The sequence below is a fragment of the Geospiza fortis genome, unplaced genomic scaffold (assembly GCF_000277835.1).
Source record: "Geospiza fortis unplaced genomic scaffold, GeoFor_1.0 scaffold138, whole genome shotgun sequence".
Taxonomy (NCBI): domain Eukaryota; kingdom Metazoa; phylum Chordata; class Aves; order Passeriformes; family Thraupidae; genus Geospiza; species Geospiza fortis.
Window position 1 is genome coordinate 8,865,864 of NW_005054307.1, and position 18,900 is coordinate 8,884,763.

General features: G+C 38.5%; 1 protein-coding gene across 1 annotated transcript in view; it reads right to left on the minus strand.

Annotated features, from left to right (window-relative positions):
• The window catches only part of ADAM22 (ADAM metallopeptidase domain 22), a 114,998-nt gene that overhangs the window by 39,751 nt on the left and 56,347 nt on the right, over nucleotides 1–18,900 (minus strand). Inside the window, exons 4-10 of the mRNA XM_031066827.1 lie at nucleotides 13,097–13,179; nucleotides 9,453–9,516; nucleotides 8,749–8,818; nucleotides 5,310–5,380; nucleotides 4,750–4,824; nucleotides 2,615–2,686; nucleotides 1,448–1,614 (exon numbers count right to left, since the gene is read on the minus strand). Coding sequence (XP_030922687.1) covers nucleotides 1,448–1,614; nucleotides 2,615–2,686; nucleotides 4,750–4,824; nucleotides 5,310–5,380; nucleotides 8,749–8,818; nucleotides 9,453–9,516; nucleotides 13,097–13,179 — 602 coding nt within the window. The remainder of the gene's footprint in view (nucleotides 1–1,447; nucleotides 1,615–2,614; nucleotides 2,687–4,749; nucleotides 4,825–5,309; nucleotides 5,381–8,748; nucleotides 8,819–9,452; nucleotides 9,517–13,096; nucleotides 13,180–18,900) is intronic.

Genomic DNA, 18,900 nt, shown 5'->3' on the forward strand with positions numbered 1-18,900 from the left:
ACTACAGGCAATCTCATCCAAGAAGCAGATGTACTCTGAGCCTAAATCTAATCACGTCTTTGGTGCTGACCACATCAGCATGAATGACTGCCAGTTACTGGAGACAAAATATACTCTGCTCCACCTGAGAGTACTGATCATCCAGCAAATTGTTTTTCTCAGGTGAGAGGAGAAAAATATCAAAAAGGGTCACAGTGGGCTAACTGTGCTAAAGGTGGAAGCTCATTTGTAACCACTGTACCATCACACCAGCTACCCCCACCTCCCAACTTAGCTGTGTTTCACTCACAGACACAATTGCAGAAACTGCTGTTTCTAAACAATCTATGAATGCAATACCACAATAATCACTGGTGGTGGTGCTATGGATAGCACTGAAATTAGCATTACAGTGGTATCCAGAGTCCCAACCACAGGCCAAATCAGGCTTTCTTTTGTCCTAGTCAATACACACACATTCACAAGAACCAGACTTCCCCCTCAAAGAATTTAAAATGTCACCAGAGAAATTACAAAAAGGATATGAGAAAACCTGATTCCCATTTAAGAGATGAAGATCTGAGACACAGAGAAACCAAAATTTGCAAGCACCACTTTGCAGATCTTACTAGCTTTCTTCAAGGCAAAAATCAGTGGCAGTAATTAGGTACATGCAAAAATTCTGAGGGTGGATACCAGGCTTGGGTATCCTGGAACCCTACTGAAGTCATGTGAAGAGAGGTGTTTAGGTTAAGTTTATTCTTACAGGTTCCTAAAACAGTCAGCAGAGAGAAAAAAGGACTCCAACAGAGATATTCATCGGGCATGTTGTGTGTGGATCAAAAATCTCAGCATCTCAGCCACATATCTCTCCTGTATTTTTGTACATATATTTTATTATATCGATCTCATTTTCGAAACAATTAAGATACTTAGAGAAAATAACATTCTTCTAAGTTTAGTATTCTTATAGCTCAAATGTCTTGGGAGAACAAGCTGTTTTGAGGATCTGAAACACTTCAGTAATCCTGCAGCATGCAGGTCATTCAACAAAGTAAAGCAGGCCATAGTGCACTTCAGCAGAAAACCTCATTGGTTTCAAAACCAATGTTCTGCCTTTAAATAATCCATGCTCTACTGCTGAAGAAGTCAACCTCTGAGGTGGAACCATGCATGACTCTTCAGATAGCTGCACTTGTGGAGTAGGTGGTTGCACAGAATAACAAAGGATTACAGCGCATGCAGCTCAGGCTTAGTATGTTAAAACTAAAATAAGAGTCAAACCTCTAGTTGCACTGACAGGCAGTTTGTGAAATAATTTTTTTCCCACCTCCCCATCTGAAACTTTATTTTCTGAATTATTGTGAATTACACACACAAAGAAAGGAGATGCATCAGCCACTTGTGAGAAGCAACCCCCAAGGAAAGAAAAAACCCCAGTAATATAACATCACACAAGGTTACGTACGAAAAAAGGTGAACTGCGTCACTTTTCTCTCTGATAAAATCCCTCCTATATTTCATAAACTCACGTAGAGTCACCAAGGGGTTTTCAGATATGGTGAACTTGTTATCAGTAGCCCAGGTTTCCATGGCAACCAATACTATCCTGGTGTTAAGTTGTTCTTTATATATCTAGTACATTAACAGAATGAACAAATATATTATGTCAAATAGAACAAAGATGTGGTTTACCCCTTTTTTAATAGTTTGCATTTTTACATAAATAAATATTTAGCTTATTCTAGCACACTTTGCATTCTTGTAGGTGATTTTATCTCCCTTAAAACCAACAAACATCAAAACCAGGTAAAAGCAAAATTTTAGGCTTAATTTTTCAATCAGTTCTCTTAGCCTACACAGGCTACATAGAAGAAAAATGTGATTTTTGAAAAATTACTACATTTGAAATAGTTCAAAGATTTGAATTTAATAGGTCTTTTATAACAGCCAGCTCACCCAATGACACACAAGGGCTCTCTCATGCAGAATAATGATCTATAAAGCCATAATTTTTCTCTGTTATATGTGTCTACAGGAGTATTTCAACTCCTGCTGGCTGAATCACAAAAAAAGGGACATCCTTTCAATGCTGCATTAACACTCCACACCAAATATTTTCAAGAATTTTCTTCTTCTAGTAATACTTTTCTTTTTCTAATACTTTACTGCAGTGAGGTGCAAGAGCCAGCAGCTCGTCTGATTTATCATATAAATACAATCCATAGTTCACCTGTATGTCCCTATTCTAACTCATTTATTCAAGTGCACTTTTTCTGGAGAAATTTTAATGCATTAGAATTTCAGATTTTATTTTGGGTTTAAAGTTGTCAAAACAGGGATCCTGCGCGAGAAATTGTCATATCTAAGGTGCTCTTTAAAACTCATACTCAAGGGATCAGTCCAGCAGGATACTTAAATGTTTAAAGCCACAAAATAAAACCCCTCTGACACTTTATGTTAGACAAAAATCATTCACTCTAGAGATGAATGATTGTGGTTCTAGATGAAAATTTGCAATCTTCACATACATTATTATTGTTACACCATGAACTAACAACTCCTGCATCTACCATCAGGAGAATCTTATGACTCATCTCACACGTAAAAGAACACATAGCTCAGTGATACTTACCAAATCAGCCATGTTCACAACTGATTTAGCATAGCTGTTGGTATGGCCGACTGACAAGCGGTGCTTTTTACACTGTGAAAAAAGCACAGACCACTAACAGGTACAGATTCAGAAAAACAAAGTCCATTTCCAAAACACCATTAAGTAAAAATCAATTATATCAACAACAAAGCTCCTGCACAAGGTTTTGTCTCTTGTGTTGAGTGTAATGTTCATAACCAATAGTAGAAAATTGCCCAGAAATGCACATTACTGATATACTTTACAACAGCTGTTGTGAGGATGCATGAATTCTTCTTTAGAAAGTACCGTAGAATATTTACTGGAAAACGATATAAGAACAGTAACATTCTGTTACTCTCTTCATTATCATGATTGTTGCCAATTTTAAAATTAATTACAAATGCCATTGAAGAAATTAGCAACAAAAATTTCCATAGCTGAGACTCCTTAAGATGTGTTATCCCAGAAGTGCCTGCATCTGCATTTTAATCTATCAGACTCCCTTTTTTTTGTAATTTTCTCTCTTAAGCTGTTTTCTTGTTTTCTTCTTGTATAATTGCACACTCTATAAAGCCACATTAACTGGTTCAAACCACTTCAGCAATCAGACTCCAATGGCACCTTTACTGAAATTTGTAATGTTGTGTTATAAAAATGGCACTAGAAACGGCTGTCCAGGTACTCCTATTTGCAAAAAAAAACCCAAACCAAAACAGTTATGAATGAGAATCATGGTCATGAAAGTCACAGGTATCTCAGAAGAATTTACAGCAAAGTGTACAAGATTTTCAGAAATGTTTTGCCATCTTGTGCCCCATGATGCTTGATTTTGGTATGAAAATTGTCCATATTTTCTGGAAGTTAGGATCTTTTAGTGGCCAAGAACTTTTCCACAGCTAGGGCATAGGACAGGCATCCTTTCAAGCAGGAATGGGGGGAAAACCACCAAAAACAAGGAAGTTAAGCCCACAGCAAATGATATTTCCTTCTCACAGGAGGAAATTATTTGGCTTCTTTGATCACTGGCACTCACCTCAGAGAATAAACTCCAAACTGGACTAACTCTTGCTGTGATTAGACAAAATTAGGAACATTGTCCTTGAAGAAAATCTGCCTGAACAGATAGGAGGATACCAAAGGAAATGTTGTGGCTTCAGGTCTTTAGGATCAAGAACAGTTACACTGATTTAAGGAATTCTCATCCAAAATTACTAATTTTAATCCAAGAATTTATTCCTGTGTTCCCCAAACTGAGCTGGTGGAGGAGTACTCTGTCTAAGGACAGTGGCACACTTTTTGTACACTTGTACACTCTCACGTCTATTTTTGCTAATTCAGGTATTGCATGAGAGAACTGCTGCACATTACAGAAGAAGTAGACAAGATTTATAGAAATATTTTGATTTTAAAGCCATAAGGGATCATAAAAACATCTAATGTCACCAGTTGGATAGGCACTGCCAGGCTGAACTTTATCCAGTTACTTCAAGAGGAAATCCATTGTTTATGTTTGAAGCTACCTTTGAAAACTGCAAGTGATGAAGAATGTGCCATTTCCTTTGATATTTCCTTCATTAAATGATTAATAAATCATCTTCACTGACATAAATCTGTGCTTTTTCCAGACTCGAATGAGTCTGGCTTTTCTTCAATATACTGCTATTATGTGTCTTTCCACTATGTTAAAAACCCCAGTTTTTCTTTCCCAGAGAAAGTATGAAAGTTTAACAAAATCATTTTCTCTACATTGATTGGGATGTATGAAAAAAATCTGGTCACTGTAAACCTCCCCATTCTCACCAGCTGCTGCACAATTGAAATAACTACACTATGGATTGCTGAGTGCCTGTAACTAAGAGAAATGCTCAGGAAAGCCAGAAAGAAAATCATCAGCTTAAGTCACACTGACATTAGTTACTTTCTGACCCTTCTTTCTGATCCTCAGGCCTAGTTGCATTCTTGGTGAAATTAAGTTGCCAAAACTCAAAACCAGGTTAATGAAACCATAATTTCTTCTATTAAGGACATACTGAATTTATTCCAGCCTTATAGTGTTCTTTATTGTTATGCTCTCTGGATAAATTAAGACAATTTGATGCTAATTATAAGATGTTGAAATGTGTCAGTCTTACCATTAGATGATCATTTACAATCATCAACTCAATGTATTTTGTTTCCTCTTCAACTTTACGTGGAATCTGACGAACCTATGGAGAGAATGCAACTTAGAGTCTAATAACAGAGTGTAACTGATAACAAACATCTGCACTTCGTGGCTTCCTTGCTTTAATAAACAGGGAATGAAGTCTCTGTTTAGAATATTTATTTTGAAACAAAATAAAGTGAGATAAAGTAGCTACTTGTAACTAGTACAACATTAAAAATATATAGGTTTTATTATGGGAGTTTCAGATAAAACAATACTCAAAATGAGCAAAATTATTTTATCTACTTTTTCATTTGCCACATAGCAGTACTTAAAAATTTCCTAATTCTTCAGGTAGGCAATGTCCAAGAGAACCCATCAATGTTTCGATTACATTAGATACCTCTTTTTGTATTAGCTGTATTGATATAGAGATCTCAAGCCAAACCAGCAGGAGCAGCAGGACTCCATCTGGACAAATTAACTCAGCAGACATGAAACAAACTTGACGGCACGCTCCTTATAAACAAGCATATTGGCACATACCTGCCTTTTCCTTCTTTTGTGTCTTGGCCTTACAACAAAATTCTGTGATGTAGTATTCGTCTGCCAGAATTCTAAGCAGAAAACACAGACAAATACATTGAATATTTACAAAAATATAGCCCAGCAATTAGTGACCCTGATGCAACATGACAGTAGTATGGCATTCTTCAGCACTTCAGATGCAGCAACAACTCATTTTTTCAAGTTTCCGGCTAGAAGGGAGGCAAGACTACAGATGCTTCCCAGTAACAGGGCTCTTATTAAAAACTCTACTAGTGATAATCTGGGTCTGTTGAAACAGATGATCTGTGGGTGTCACGCTTCAGAAAGCACAGCAGATGTTCTATGCCAAAACTTCACCAATACTGGGCATGAAATATTATTAGCATAGTGCTTCCATGGAGTGAATCACATTTTCAGGAATTCAGCAGACATTCACAGAGCTCTTGCAATAGCTACCTAAATTAATAAGAAGAGCATGGAAGGCAGAATTAATGCTTTAAGACGATTATATTCACAAAGCAAAATATGTCAGAGTTGGGAGAAACCTTACAAGATTTTGGCAATGCTCACTTACCAACACAATATTCCTCCCTGCTAATCTCTCTGTGTCTTTAACTTCATTAATCTCTAATCATAAACATCAAGTAGTTTATTCTTTTGCCAAATCCTTTTCACCAAATCTATTACTAGCCCCACATGGAAAAGGACACATCATAAACTAAGCAGAAGATAACACTTGTTCTCACCCTTTCAAGTGTCCAAGTAGTTTTCCATCTTTAATTTTAGATTCATAGTCCCTGCCTCTCTTTGCTCTATACAAAATAAAGTTCTTTCCTTATCTTGTATAAATGTGTTTGCTATTCACATAACCCCAAGAAGATCTTTTTGATTCATGCAAATTCAATGTTTGCAGTTTCTTCATTTGTAATAATGTTTCTCCTTTCACTGCTTTCCCTCTTTTGTGCTTTCTGCAGCTTTGGACATCCTTTCCGTTTCAAGGAACTGAAAATTTCTTTCAGTGTTTCAATGATTTTATCAATCTTGCAGAGAAGTAAATAGTCCTATAGTGTTTATAGGACATCCCTATAGTGCTATAGGATTGATGGAGCTGTGTAAATTAAGGGACTTCCAGTTCACATATCTTTGTACCCAACTTCTGCTTGTTTTACAAATTCCTGGCCAGTTCAGTTTTGCTGGTGAGACAGGCAAGTTTCTCACAGCTTCACTTCCTGCTGTACATTAATTGTACAATTTCTGCGTGAGGTTCAAAAATAGGATTAAAAACAATGCTTATGGAATTTGACAGGGCTGCCATATCAGCAAAATCTTAAAACACAAAGCTGAATTGCGCATCTGACAAGATATTGCCAGGCCTAAGTGATAATCTTAACCAGGAGTGGCAAATTACTAATAAGACAAACCAGGAAAACAAAGCATGACTAACTGGTATTGTCTTGGGCAAATTATGGACTATGATGTCATTTTGGTATGTGTGGTTTGCAGATACCTTTTCACAGAGCAACCTAGATAATCACAGGCTCTCTGCTTAAAAATGTTTTCATGGTTACACCAATGCACTTGAGGACTTTCTTTAGAAAAAAGACCAAGGATAAATTCAATCACACCCAAGCTGAATTTCATTTTTAACCTTTTCTACAATCCTGTGATTCTAATTCAATCTAGATGGCAACATGTTCCATTATGTCACATGCTGGGCTTTGTACAGCAAAGTCAGCAACTATTTATTTGTTATCTGTAGTAAAATCAAAACTGTAAAAGCATATCTGGATTTTTGTGGGAAAACAAATAAACAAAACAAGACCATTAAGCCCTAGCTTGACAGTTTTTTGAAAACCAAGAAGCTTTGGTGGAGGTGAAACTAGAGCATTTACTTGCAATTAATCCCTTTTCATAATTTTAAAAGCAGAAAACAATTTTATTCCATAATCTTGAAAACATAAAATTCACTATTAGGAAATCTTATAAAACAGCTTATAGATAGTAAGTACCAACACTAGCAGTGTCTTAGTTTAACAACCTGAGACAGAAGATTTATTTTAAACTCAGCATTGGTTGCATTATTTCCAATCTTTTGAGTCAAGAAAATGTGATAAATGATGCACTCTATTATTTGGCCTTATGTTCAATGAATTGCTCTCATTATACTATCGTCTCTCCAAGCACAGGTAGCAAGCATGGTATGTGTGTAAGGTACAGGTACACAGGAAGTTTTGTGGCACAGAAGCCACTGCCCTGCACAAAAGTCATGAGCCTTTTGTCCCTCAGGTCCCTCCATCCCAACATTGCCTCTGCCTTGCCTGGGCAATCATCATCCCAGGACAGGAGGCACCAAGCTGGGACACTGGTTTTGTTTGGATTCAGATTCCTTCTTCAGAACTGAAATTAAGGCAACCAGATTGTAGCAATTCCCTTTTTTTTTTCTTCTTCTTTTCTCATTAGCTCTCTGAATGATTCTCCTTTGCTTAACAACTGGCAAACCTGCACAAACTGCGCTCCAGGGATGGACCCGTCTGCGTGCAGTACTCAGAACCTTAAGATCTCAGATCCAAATGCTACCATAGGACAAATAGTTTGTAACAAGATAACCAAACATCTGTAACTCTCCTGAAAAAATCAGACTGGAGGTGGTTTCTACCAAAATGTCAGTTACGTTTATCTAGGATATGCATTGTAGGGCAGGAAAACACATTTGTAACAAATCCTTGACAGAATGGGGATATGTCACAAATACTGCAATTTTTGCTTCAATTAACAAGCCAACCTCTCAGATGAAAGGTTTTTTTAAAAAAAAACCTTTCTCCCTCCACACACAATATGGGCATTCATCACTACAAGCACTTGAAACCACTTCTGCTTCCAAATTCATCTGCACTGAAATGCATGGCCCCCATCATAGCCAGCAATGTGCGAGACGCTGATAGGACTGGAGATGAGAGTCACTGGGCAGAAATGACATTGGGCAATTTCTTGTCTCCCAGGCTTATGCTCACTCCATGGTACTCACCCTGTATCTCAAAACCAGAAAAACCCATGAAGAGTTATCAACCACCATCAATGTGGTGTTTATTTTCATCACCTCTAGGCTACCTCAGTCCTTTCCTCTCTACAGCTACCAGCACATAATCCAGCCCACAGACCACATGACCTGTTAAGAGAAACACATATCACAACATGAAGATCTAGGAGAGATTTCATTCATTAGATTCAGGATTTTTTTCATCACTTCAGATTCTTTTCCTGTGCTGTCACTGTTTCAAAATGGGGCGTTTTCAGTGGGTTTTTTTTAATTTATTTGGGTAAAAGAAGGTATATATAACAAAACAATATACTCTCAGAAGATGATTTATCAAATATAATCAACAAATTGGCCTTAGAATAAAACACTCAATAAGTCATGAATACTAAAAAATCATACCAGATGGCAGGTCGACTGAAGGAAATTCAAACAACTTGGATTTGTAAACAGAGTGGAAATGGAAGTCATCCTGAAATAGTAAATAATTGCCCATATTACATCAGGAAAAATTAATCCATCTCATGAGCATTAAACAGACAATTCCAAAGGTTCTTGTTACCCAAGACATACCCCAGAGAACATGCAAGCTGCAAAGCACCATTACTCTACATTCTTCTTTTCCCAGCTGCAATGTGATTGCTAATGCCACATTTAATCACCTTTCATATCTGAGTACCTCGAACACAGTGGCTGAGCACACAGAGCTAGGCCTAAACTGGGCTCCCAGAGCTGCTCAGGGAGACACAATGAAATTCCCAGGAGCTGCTGAACAGGAGTCAAGGAAGAACCAGGAGAAGAGTGATGTAATAAATTCAGAGCAGGAAATGCCAGGGAAGGGCACTGGGCACTCACAGGCTCCAAGGGACCCTCCTCTAGTGCAGTAGGGCTCTACAGCCAAGAGCTACAGAGCACACACATATAGATACATCACTGTCGAAGTTTTGCAGGTCTGCCTTTGTCTGTGAAGATGGAGTTTCACATTCAAGGTAAATGAGTTGGGAATGAGGGGATGATCCTTTGGCCCCACGGCCTTATGCCTACCCCTGTACCCATGGATGACTACTCAAAAAAAACACAGCAGGACTACTGTAAGTTCTACTTACATCCGAAGTGTAGTTTTCATCTGGTTCAATAAGGTAAGTATGATTTCCATCATAGAACATCCCACTGTCAAGAGCAGGAAATGTAAATACAGATTTAATAAAGAAACACTAGTGCAACATGGAAGTAACTTCTTAAAGTTATTATACTTTAAAAATTTAAATATTTGAGAAAGAGTTTAAAATGGTTTCAGAAACTGAATGCAATTCTGGATTCCATTTGTTTCTTCACTTCAGAAAGAAAGATTTTCTCCTGTGGTGAAGCAGACTCTTCTTTCTTGCACAAACCTTCTCTACAACGCACATAAACACAAAATGGACTAATTTAACCAACTGAAAATCCAGTTCAAAGCCCCCACTCCAATGCAGGAGATACTTATCTGTAACAGATAAATAAGGGACCTGTCTTTAGGAACACATATTTGGAACATATGCATCCCTTTCCCCAAATAAAAATAGTATTGAATGGAATTTAATTATGCTTAGGTTTTTATGAGTTTTTTATTAACTCTTTCCTCAGCATTTCATTTAAAGAAAGTGTTGATACAAACATTACTTCGTAAGAGCAGAAAAACAAATGTTATTTCTTAAATCAATACATTCTGATCTTCAACCAAACCAGAATATCTTTAAGTAACTTTTCCTTTACTGCAGTGGCATACACACATGGTTGAGATTAGGCTGTATAAGCATGTCCTTTTCATAGGGCCACTACTAAGGTGTTTAAGCTTGGCCCTAGATAAGAGCTGTAAGTTCAAACTTGGCACATAGCACACAACAACAACAGCATGAAAGCGAGATTATTTATTTACTTACATTACTGTTAAAAACCTCCAATGCAAACAGGAATTACAAGCAACAAAAGCAGATTCTTTTCTTTTTCTTACGCAGCATTTGTTTTTATCAGCAAAACTGACATTCACAGAAGTAACCCGGGTTACTGACTGTATAACATATATCAAGTATGAGCATAACTACAATGTAAAGCTGCTTCACCTTTCAAATTACACATGCCTGTTCTTTAGAAATAAATACTATCTATACAGTTTAAGCAAAATATTCTAGCATCTGCTGGAGCTTCTTTGCTTGGAAATAAGACAAGATTGGGGAAGATCCTGGAGCTCTTTACCAGCCTAAATTTCCTTCCCTCTAATTGCAACTTTAGTTAAGCAGAGTCTGCAAGTTGAAGCACTGTCAGCAAAGAGCTTCTCGTGAGACTGCTGCACCCAGCAGCACTGACCTCTGATCAAGTCACTCACCAGTGACAAGAATAATAGTCACAGCTGACCTACAGACCTGACCTGCCCACTCCAAGTGTCCATGGCTCTCTTCCCATCAGCTACCACAGACCTAGTGTGCTCTGAATAAACCACACCCTCATGGGTGTGTTGAAGAGAAAGCAAAACATTTCAAAAGCCTGCATTTTGATGATGTGTATTCTTCAGACAACGGCATTTGTAGCCGTGACAGTGGAATTCCCAGCAGCGACGGCAGTTTTTGCATTCACCACCAGCCGGCAGCAAGATCCCAGCCGTGCCCGCTGCTGCGAGTCGTGCTCAGCACAGCTCACTCACATCCCAGCAGCCGCTGGCCTTTGCACTCACAGCCTTTCTTGGGCCAACTCACAGGAAACCGTGGTTACTGCATGTCCCCAGAAAAACACCAAAACAAAAATCCAAGCAAAATGGCTTGCTCGAAGTTAAGGTGATAAAGATACATTTGTCATTAGCCAAGTCAATAAGAAGACCTCCATAATTTCAGGGATTCTGTCAGGCAGATGTGATCAATTTAGCTCATAATAGGAAGGACACAAAGCAGACATTACTAAAAGAAGAACTTGTAACTTATGATTACAAAACCTCAACATTTTTTCACATGTATGAATAATTCTGCTGTTACTGGCTGAGATCTAGAGGTACTAACACGCAAAAGAAGAGACTGGCACGACCTTTAGAAATATGAAGATTGTTATTCTCTTAAAGGCATTTGTTCTGCCTTGTGTGCTTCCTAAAATTCATGAAAGCAAAGCTCCTGCCCTGCAGACCTTGCAGAAGACAACTCTCACCAGCTACCCTTATTCCAGTAAGATGCTCCAAAGTGTGGTTGAAGCTAAGGAGCTCTGATTGCCAGTGTGAGTTTCTAGTAACTACTTATCATTTAAAATCAGCTGTGTAGGAGCTAGTTGCAATGATGGAAATGCAGTGGCAGAGAATGTGAGTTGAATACAGCTCAGGAAACATTACTTTCTCATACTGGATGTTTGAAATAGCAGCCTGATTAGAGTAAGCTTATGTCAAAGAACTCAGCTCAAACTTTACTGAATCGGGGGAAAAAATGGAGGTGGGGTGGGGAGAGGAAACAGAGAGATATCTTTCAAGAGAGAACTGAATTATACAATGAAAAAATGCATCATCTATCATGTAACTTTAGAAGGGACCAATTTGGATATCAGGCCATTGAAGAACACAGAGCAGCAGAACAGCTAGTTTTAAGGATAAACTCACAGAAAGAGAGCAGGGAAAGACATATGCAGGCTCTCCTTTGTTCCTGCTTTTTCTCCTAGGAGTTAGCAGAGGCCAAGACCTAATGGATCCCTGCTAATGGAAGCCATGCAGTGCCTCAGGATGCATTAGGAAGGTACTATTTTTAGGCTCACTGTCCATGCTTCAAACTGGGCTCAAGTTTCTTGAGCTGCACAGCTGTAAATCAGACAAGCGCAAGGATGGCAAGTCTTCTGCATGCATTCTCCCCTTCATAACAAAGAATATACAACTACAAAAGTAAGACACTACTCAAATAAAAGTACTTATAAGACTGATACCAGAACTACAGAATAATTGCAGATAGACAAGAAGCTGAAAATTTCCATCAGCTAAACCCTGCTTCCACAGAAAAATGTAAAGCTCATGTGAACTCCACATAGGCTCACTTGGTGCCATGACTTTTCAAGCTGATGTCAGTATTAGTAGTGCTGAGATCCTGTAATTCCCAGATGTGACAGGCACTTGGTTGATCTGAAAACCTGACTAGCATCATTCAATAGTGCCAAAAGTAGACAGGTCCAAAAGCTGTACAATTCATACACAACTTCATGTAACTTTCACTTGACAGAGGATTTATTTATAAGTAAAATTATGCACTTCAAATAAAAATTTTTGCACCCTCATACATTTCTTCTACATTTTTCAAGATTTTACTATATTCAAGGTATTACCCCATACACACAGCTTAAGGCCAGAAATTCTGTTAACAAAAATGGATAATGCAAGATAAATTCTAAAGTGACATTTTCTTTGTAAAGATACTAGAAAAGAAATAAAGTATACATCATTATACCAACAAGAAAAGAACAAAATTTCCAAATAATTCATTGGCATTGTTTTTACTTTTGTAGAATAGGATGTTTTCAACTACTTCTACTCTGCCATCTCTATAAGTTATCTTAAAACAATACCTGGCCACTGCCATTAGTCCTGAATTTTGAAAAAAAAAGTAAATTCCGAAGATTTTTGATTACTTAATATTGGTGACAAAGTAGTAGGAAAATAAACAGCACTAATACACATGTATTATTTTACTATAAAAAACTTGATTTGGCTTAAAAGAGTGATAAACAAAAGTCAGTAAAAACAAAACAGCAGACTTACTGTAATCCATGGCATGTTGACAAGGCAACAAATGATACAGAATTTCCTCGAATTTTTCCCTGATAATAGCAATGTTCTCCTCCCTGAAAGTGGAAATTGAGACTGTAAATCCATGGGACATTCCACAGCATCACACTTCATCCTGTCAAACACTACTTTTTCATAAACACTTTCCCAAGCCATTGACATGGCACCAAGAACTGACTATCACTCATGTGGGTGTTCATCCCATCTTCTTTGAGCCTTGGTTTGGTACTCAGAAAAACACCATCATCTTGACCCTGTACACCAAATGGTGTATTTCACAATTTCAGTGTGAATTCCCTGACATCCTGAGATGGATTTCAGAGACAAATTACTCCAGAAGTGCTCATCTTTCTTCACTGACTAGAAAAAGAGCTGGAAGTAGGGGGCTTAGATCCACATCTGCTCTGCACATGACTACACCAGACAGGATGAACTCTGCTCTGAGGGTAAGGCAATTTCCTTCTTCTACATAGAAAGGTATGCTAACAAAATATTAATAATTCTTGATTGAATAAAAGACCAAAGCGGAAGTAGTCACTACTGCTCCAAAGCTAATGGAAACTCTAAGAATAACTAAGTACTAAAGGAATACAATGAAAATTAATATTTGCCTCTCCTCTTCTGCAAATAAAATGTATACCTTTCTAATAAAATCCAGCTGACTCTATTCCAAAAAATCCCCTCTGGTTTCATTGTAAAAGGGCTTTCATTGATAAACCCTACTATACAAGGGACAAATTTATTCAGTATTGCACAATATCAATATTTGTACGCAAAATTAGAAAAACAATTCAAACATCCCTTAAATTCTCACTGACATCTACTCTTCAGAATAGCTTACCTACTAGTGTCTCACCAAATTCAGCTATGCTGTAATGCACTAACATTGGTTAAAGGACTATGAAGGAGATTTTCAGTACTTTTCTTTTTTAATAGCATTTATTTGCAAATACTTCTTCCAGCAAATGAATGAGTAATCTACCTAGCCTAATGTACCCAGCCCTGTGAATATTTATGTCCATTTACCAGAGGGAGGGAAAGGCATTACAATTACAGATGTTTCAAAAGCTAGCGGTCACTTGCATGACGCATAGCACAGTCATTTTAGACATTTAACATTAAATGCTTTTGGATTTTATTTTTCAAATACTAAAAAAAAAATAATTAAGATCAGCCTAAAGGTAAGAAAATATGTAGACTATGTTGGTAGTTTTGTGCTTTGATCAGGAAACCCTGTTCTGTTTTCTACAAGATGTGGAAACTAATGTTGAAAGCAGCTACAATGCATGGGTGCCTCTGGTTTGAGGTGCACTCCTAAGGAGAGTACAGGAGTCTGTTTGTTAGAGCACAGCTGCACACAGGGAAACAGCCTTGATCTCATCTGGTCAAAGGAAGTCCTCACCACACTGACCTGCAGAGTGACCACCAGGCTGCCCACCATGGGCACCCCTCTGCTCAGATGTCTGAGGGAAGCTGGTGCCACACAGGTAGTGTTTACAACAGTGTTTGACTCCTTGTCTCACATTGGTAAGAAGCTCTGGGGCTGACTCATCCCAGGCTACACCAAGGAATGTCTGACAGCAGGTGTAGGACCCATCTCCCCTGGGCCAGCATTTCTTATGACTATCCAGAACTTGGGACACAGATCAAGTACCAGTGAAAAGGAGATTGTTTCAATTTCTGCTTTGCACTCATGTACATTTTAGCCACCAATAGCCTAAGTTAATTTGATTTCAGATCCTTCTTTGTCTTTCCTGAAATCTTGGCTCATTTTCTCCATTTTATCCTCTTTTTCTACACCTATTTACTTCCTATATCTTGGCTACTTTAAGCTCTCTTGACTTGACATTTTCTTTCTTTCAGTCAGTAGGGTGTCCCCCACTACAGGATCATGGAAGTGCTCAAGGCTTTCAGGTCCTTTTGGAATATATGAATAAGAAGTAAACAAAGAGAGACTCCAGTCAGCAAATAACAAAGGTAAAAATCTAACTATATGGATGATCTAAAACCTTATGAGAAATAAAATACTCTCTAAAGAGAATTCTTGAAGTGGTATTCCTGTAAAAGACATAACTGGAATAAGTGCATGGATATGGAAATAATACTGAAAAGACTATCAGTAGGGAGTTGTACAGGCTTCTAGCTGTGGAAGAAATTTAGAGTAATTACACAAATTGGTTTGTTCTCAGAAAATGTAGTTAATATGTACCAGAAATAGAATCTCAGGCTCCATTAGTTTGCAAAACCATGTCTTTTCAACCAGGAGGAACATTTTTTCATACTAAGAATCCAGACTGTGGCTCAAAAGTGTGTTTTGATCTTTCAAATGAGAATCAAATAAATGTCACATGACAGTACCTCCAAATTAATTTATTCTGTAATAAATCCATGGGAAAAAAATTATGCATACAGATCTAGACAAGTGTAACAAAAACAGCTCTAAATTCTTGTCTGGGAAAAATACAGTTGAGATACACAAATTTTACTCTATTTAGTCAAATCAATTCAACTCAACGATCTACTGGAGCTCATGGTAATTCTGGTGGAGACAGAAACACAACTCTGATCTCAGTCTCAGGGACCAGTTCTTATCACTACAAAACATTCCTTTCTATATGCTAACATCCAGGAGATATTTTTTATTTATGTACTTATGTTCCTATCATTATAACATAAGTCAATGCAAACCAGTTAATAAAATTAAGCTAAAAAATTATTTTCACTTCTTTAAATGAAGATAGTTTTTTTCCAAGTACTTGAGGCATACAATTATCTGAGATGGTTAGAGCATGGTGCTAATAACACCAAAGTTCTGGGTTTGACCCCTATATAGGGTACTTAAAGCCACAAATTTTGAGAACTGAAGTGTTCAGGAAACCACTGGATGTGGCACTCAGTGTCATGGGTTAGTTGGCAGGGTGGTGCTTGGACAAAGGTTGGACTTAAAGAACTTGGAAGTAATTTCCAACCTTAATGAGTCTATGATTCTGTGGTTCAGTACTGAGAGTCAGGACACATGAAGGCACTCTACAGGGCAGGTTTTTTCAAGCATGTGTAATTTGGGGCAAGAAGTTTGCTGTTGTTGCTTCACTATAGTGCTGAGGCTGAAATTGTGCTGGGTTTGACATCTACTAAACCTGTTTGATAGCAGATGGTGACATAAAATGCATTGTATTAGAGGAGAAATCACAGTATGTGAGAGACCTAAGACCACCAAACACTAAATATGATCATCCTATCTATCTTCTTTTACTCTGCTCTTGGAAATACTCCCTGAAGGACCGGGGTTGTCTCTCTTATCTACTGATATCTTCAGCAAGCTGAAAAAAAAACAAAATCTTCATCTTTTTCCTAAAAGGATTCTGGTCCCATATGATAATTAAGACTTCCCTTAAGAGTTGAAATTAGCACCAGCTACAGTTCAGTCCAGAACATCAAGGGTCTTTTGTGAAGAGCTATTGGCTTCCTGTAGCTAACAGAGCCTCTCTCTGTTCTCTCAAAAGCAATAATTGCCCATCTCAGCAAATCAAACCTCCACACTGGCCTTTGCCAGCTACTGAGGAATGGTTCAGTGTAAGATGAGAGGAAATCAGACTGCTTTTCAACATATGCCAGCCATAAGTCTGAGCAGCACATTTACCCGCTTCTGCTCTAAAATTGAACCTGGTCACTCTAGAGTCTGGGAGAAAATTAGGCTAAATGTCATCTCCTATGAGACAAGGTCAGCCTGGTGACAACAGCTGTGACACAAACCTGCAACACGCATTTGCCTGCAAGGCAAATTTTCTGCCAATGCCCATAGCACTCTGTTGTCCATTTCCTTGGATCAGTAAGTTATCCTTCCTGCATGAACCTTCTCAATGTGAGAGACAACCTACTGCTGATGTCTGAGGGCAGTACAGAAAATAGAGATTTTTAACAAGAAATTTATTAATTTGGAGAGATAAAAAAAAAAAAACCAAACCAGAATGACCCCAGCGTCAATTAAAACAAGTTAATCATTATTATAGTTGTCAATTCATAAGATAGCCTTCATCTTGATGCTTAAGTTGGATAATTCTAGCAAAATCCTAATTTAGGGCTATTTACCCTGTGAACTACTACGGTTCATCTCTAACCAGATGCAACCCTTTTGCCCATGTCAGTACAAGTCTTCTTGCAACCTGTTGGGTACGTAGCATGGCAGAGATACTAAAAAATGGTAAGACACAGATGTCAGCAATGCAAATGAAATCTGCTCCCATTTTTATCCCTTAAGATAGTTTGTCCCTGCTTTGAGAGGCATCAGCTGCTGAGCAGACACAAAAGAGATGAAAAACACATTAACCAGCACTCATAACAAAGGGTGAAATAAGTAAAGCGAAAGAACAGCCCCAACAGTCATTAATGGCAGCAGTTCACTCTCCTCTGCAGTCACAGTGCAGAAAGCATCTGCTGACCATACACTGGCAGGGTTTGTTATTCGCCTCAGAGACACTGTGACCTTCCCAGGGGAGGAAAATAAGGATGCACATTCATCTGCTTTCTACATTGGATATCCAAGTAATCCATTTTCTGCAATTAAGAGAGGTGCTGGCCAGTAAAATGCATACAATAGTCAGGCACTGACCTTAAAATTAATACCTTGCTTCTCCTACATATTCCTATTTTAACACTCTTTAATCCAGAGGAAAGGAGATTGCTGGTTTAATTCAAATCCTAGTAACATATCTCCCTCATTCCTTGCACCAGAAGGTTCCCAGACGTCCAGCTAAGGCTCAAGCCACCATTCTGTGAATGCTAGATAATGATGAGCTGCCAGATAATGATAAGCTGTTTAAAGGGTTACCCATTGTGGGGCCACCAGTTACAAAAATACATAACTAAGGCTGCACGATCAACAGCAAAAGGAAAAGAACTCTTGCTCACTGACTTCTATGGCAGAAAAGAGCTTGTTATGAATGGGTTTCTATTAGTAAATAGAAGAGTCAAAATGGCACTTCGACCTGTGTAACTGCAATGAGAGAAAACATCTTTTAATTGACACATACTTCAGCAATTGGCAGGGGCCCTGCTGTGCTGAGCCCTGAGTTCAGCTCTTACTCAGCTCAGTAACAATGTCAGGGACCTGGCACCACCTCTTTGCAGAGTAGTTTCTGGACTGCAGTCTCCTTAAAGCCAAATGTTCTGAAATTGTGAACAGTGCCCTCCCTTTGTAAGAGGATGGCTATCACATGTGCTCATACAGCTCAGAGCCGACACGCTGTGGTGACATTAGATTGTAACGCTGTTTCAGTTGCTGAAATCAGAGATATGGATTCCAAAATTAGGATAAAGCACAGTCACTTCTAAGCCTTCTCCACAAAATGCCCATGTTTAAAGACTGTTGGCAGCACTCTTAACAAACAGAGACACACGTGTATGTGACAGGATCCTGCACGCAGGCAACTCGCTCCAACTGCCATCAGTGACACACAGCAGGAGCCTTCAGCAGATGGCACAAGATATCAGCCCAGCTTCCCAGTTCAGAGGCCACATGAGGGTTGTGTTTACTGCCCAGTAGCTATGAGAGAAGATGCCCCAGAAAACACTGCAGGGTGTGGACAGAGAGCTCGTGCCAACGCAACACCATCTGCTCTGGAAGCTGCCTTGGCATCTGCTTGGAAACAGACTCTTGCCTTGACTTACCTTGGCGTTAGGGGAAATTATTTTTTATTATCAGCTGCCAAGCAAAGATAAGAGGAGAAAAGGTTACCTCTTCCTGCCCACTCTGTTGCAGTCTTTAAGACAGCTCTTGT